This window comes from Orycteropus afer, unplaced genomic scaffold, assembly GCF_000298275.1.
Source record: "Orycteropus afer afer isolate SDZICR_OR568_19922 unplaced genomic scaffold, OryAfe1.0 scaffold00718, whole genome shotgun sequence".
In the NCBI taxonomy this organism is placed as follows: Eukaryota; Metazoa; Chordata; class Mammalia; order Tubulidentata; family Orycteropodidae; genus Orycteropus; species Orycteropus afer.
This window is the reverse complement of record NW_006922305.1, coordinates 777458-779138: the sequence shown is the minus strand read 5'-3', so window position 1 is coordinate 779138 and position 1681 is coordinate 777458. Positions and strand designations below refer to the sequence as shown.

General features: G+C 40.8%; 1 protein-coding gene across 1 annotated transcript in view; it reads left to right on the top strand.

Annotated features, from left to right (window-relative positions):
* The window catches only part of LOC103211283 (zinc finger protein 350-like), a 7709-nt gene extending 6095 nt beyond the window's left edge, over positions 1-1614 (top strand). Inside the window, exons 3-4 of the mRNA XM_007957224.1 lie at positions 143-734; positions 819-1614. Coding sequence (XP_007955415.1) covers positions 143-734; positions 819-1614 — 1388 coding nt within the window. The remainder of the gene's footprint in view (positions 1-142; positions 735-818) is intronic.
* Positions 1615-1681: the final 67 nt, after the last annotated feature.

The window sequence follows — 1681 nt, the reverse complement described above, 5'->3', positions numbered from 1 at the left end:
GTTTATCAGTGTGCAAAGAACATTGAAGGTGGAATTTTATATACACTTGTAGGTAAAGAGCCACCCTTACATCAAAGCATTTCTTAATCAATTTATTTCTAATGGAGATGATAGAAAGATTCATTGTTTTCTTCTTTCCTAGAACTCTGGAAATTTGATGATTATGTACCTGGGAACCAAGAAAAGGAAAGGATGGATGGACTGGAGCAATGTAATGAGCATAATGCATTGGAAAATACTGTTCATCAGCACAAAAGACATTTTCCTTTAAAGCAAAATTGTGATACATTTGACTTGACTGAAAAAGCTGTGAAACTGGGTTTGACTTTAATCAATGAGAACAGAGACTGTGAAATAAAGAACTCTGCTACACTTGACAGAGGTAAAAAAACTTTTCTCCAGGCTAACCCTGAGCAATTTAATACTGAATCTAAATTCCCTGGGAGTCGGATATCCAACACTACTAAGTCCCAACTCATTAAGCACCAGAAAACTCACAAAATAGAGAAACCACACATATGCAGTGAATGTGGGAAAGCCTTTATCAAGGAGTCTTGGCTCATTCATCATCAGAGAATTCATACCGGAGAGAAACCTCACAGATGCAGTCTATGTGGAAAAGCCTTCTCTAAAAAGTACAAGCTCACTGAACATCATCAGAGAACTCATAAAGGACAGAAACCTTATGAATGCACAGAATGTGGCAAAGCCTTTCTGTATAATTCACAGCTTAATAAACATCAGAAAATTCATATGGCAGAGAAACCCTATATATGTCGAGAATGTGGGAAAGGCTTTACGGAGAAGTCATTTCTCACTATTCATCAGCGCACTCACACTGGAGAGAAGCCCTATGTATGCAGTGATTGTGGGAAAGGCTTCATCCAGAAAGGAAATCTCATTATTCACCAGCGAACTCATACTGGAGAGAAACCCTATGTATGCAGTGAATGTAGTAAAGGCTTCAGCCAGAAGTCATGCCTCATAGCACATCAGAGATTTCACACAGGGAAGAGCCCCTTTGTATGCACTGAATGTGGAAAATCTCTTACCCAGAAGGCAAGTCTCATTAGACACCAGAAACGTCACAAAAGAGAGAAGCTCTTTCAATGCAATGAATGTTCAAAAGCTTTCCCCACAAAGCACAAGCTTGGTATACATCAGAGAACTCATACAGGAGAGAGACGGCATGGCTGCAACGAGTGTGGGAAAACTTTCCCCTACATGTCCTGCCTTCTTAGACATAAAAGAAAACACATGAGAAAGAAACACATAGTAGCAGGCAAGGTGGCAAACCCTTCATCATCGAGTCATGCCTCGTCACATACCAGTGATCTCATGCAGAGCAAAAACCCTGTTAGTGCAGTGACTGTGCAGATGCCTTCTGTGGCAGCTCAGACATCGGTAAACGCCAGTGGGCTCCTAACAAATCAGAGTGTAGTCCTGGTGGGGCAGCCTGTTCCCAGATATGAGCCCTTAGGAGATAACAGTGAATTTGTGCAGCAGAGAATCTGTACGAATGCAGTGAATTTGGTAGTGCCTGTGAATGCAGTGAATGTATTGGTACCTTCCATGTCCAATTACATCTTATTTTATGTCCCACAAAACCCATAGAATAAACTCAGATACATTCACTGGGGACTAGGGATTAGCAAAAATTTCTACTTCATTGTATTGGAAC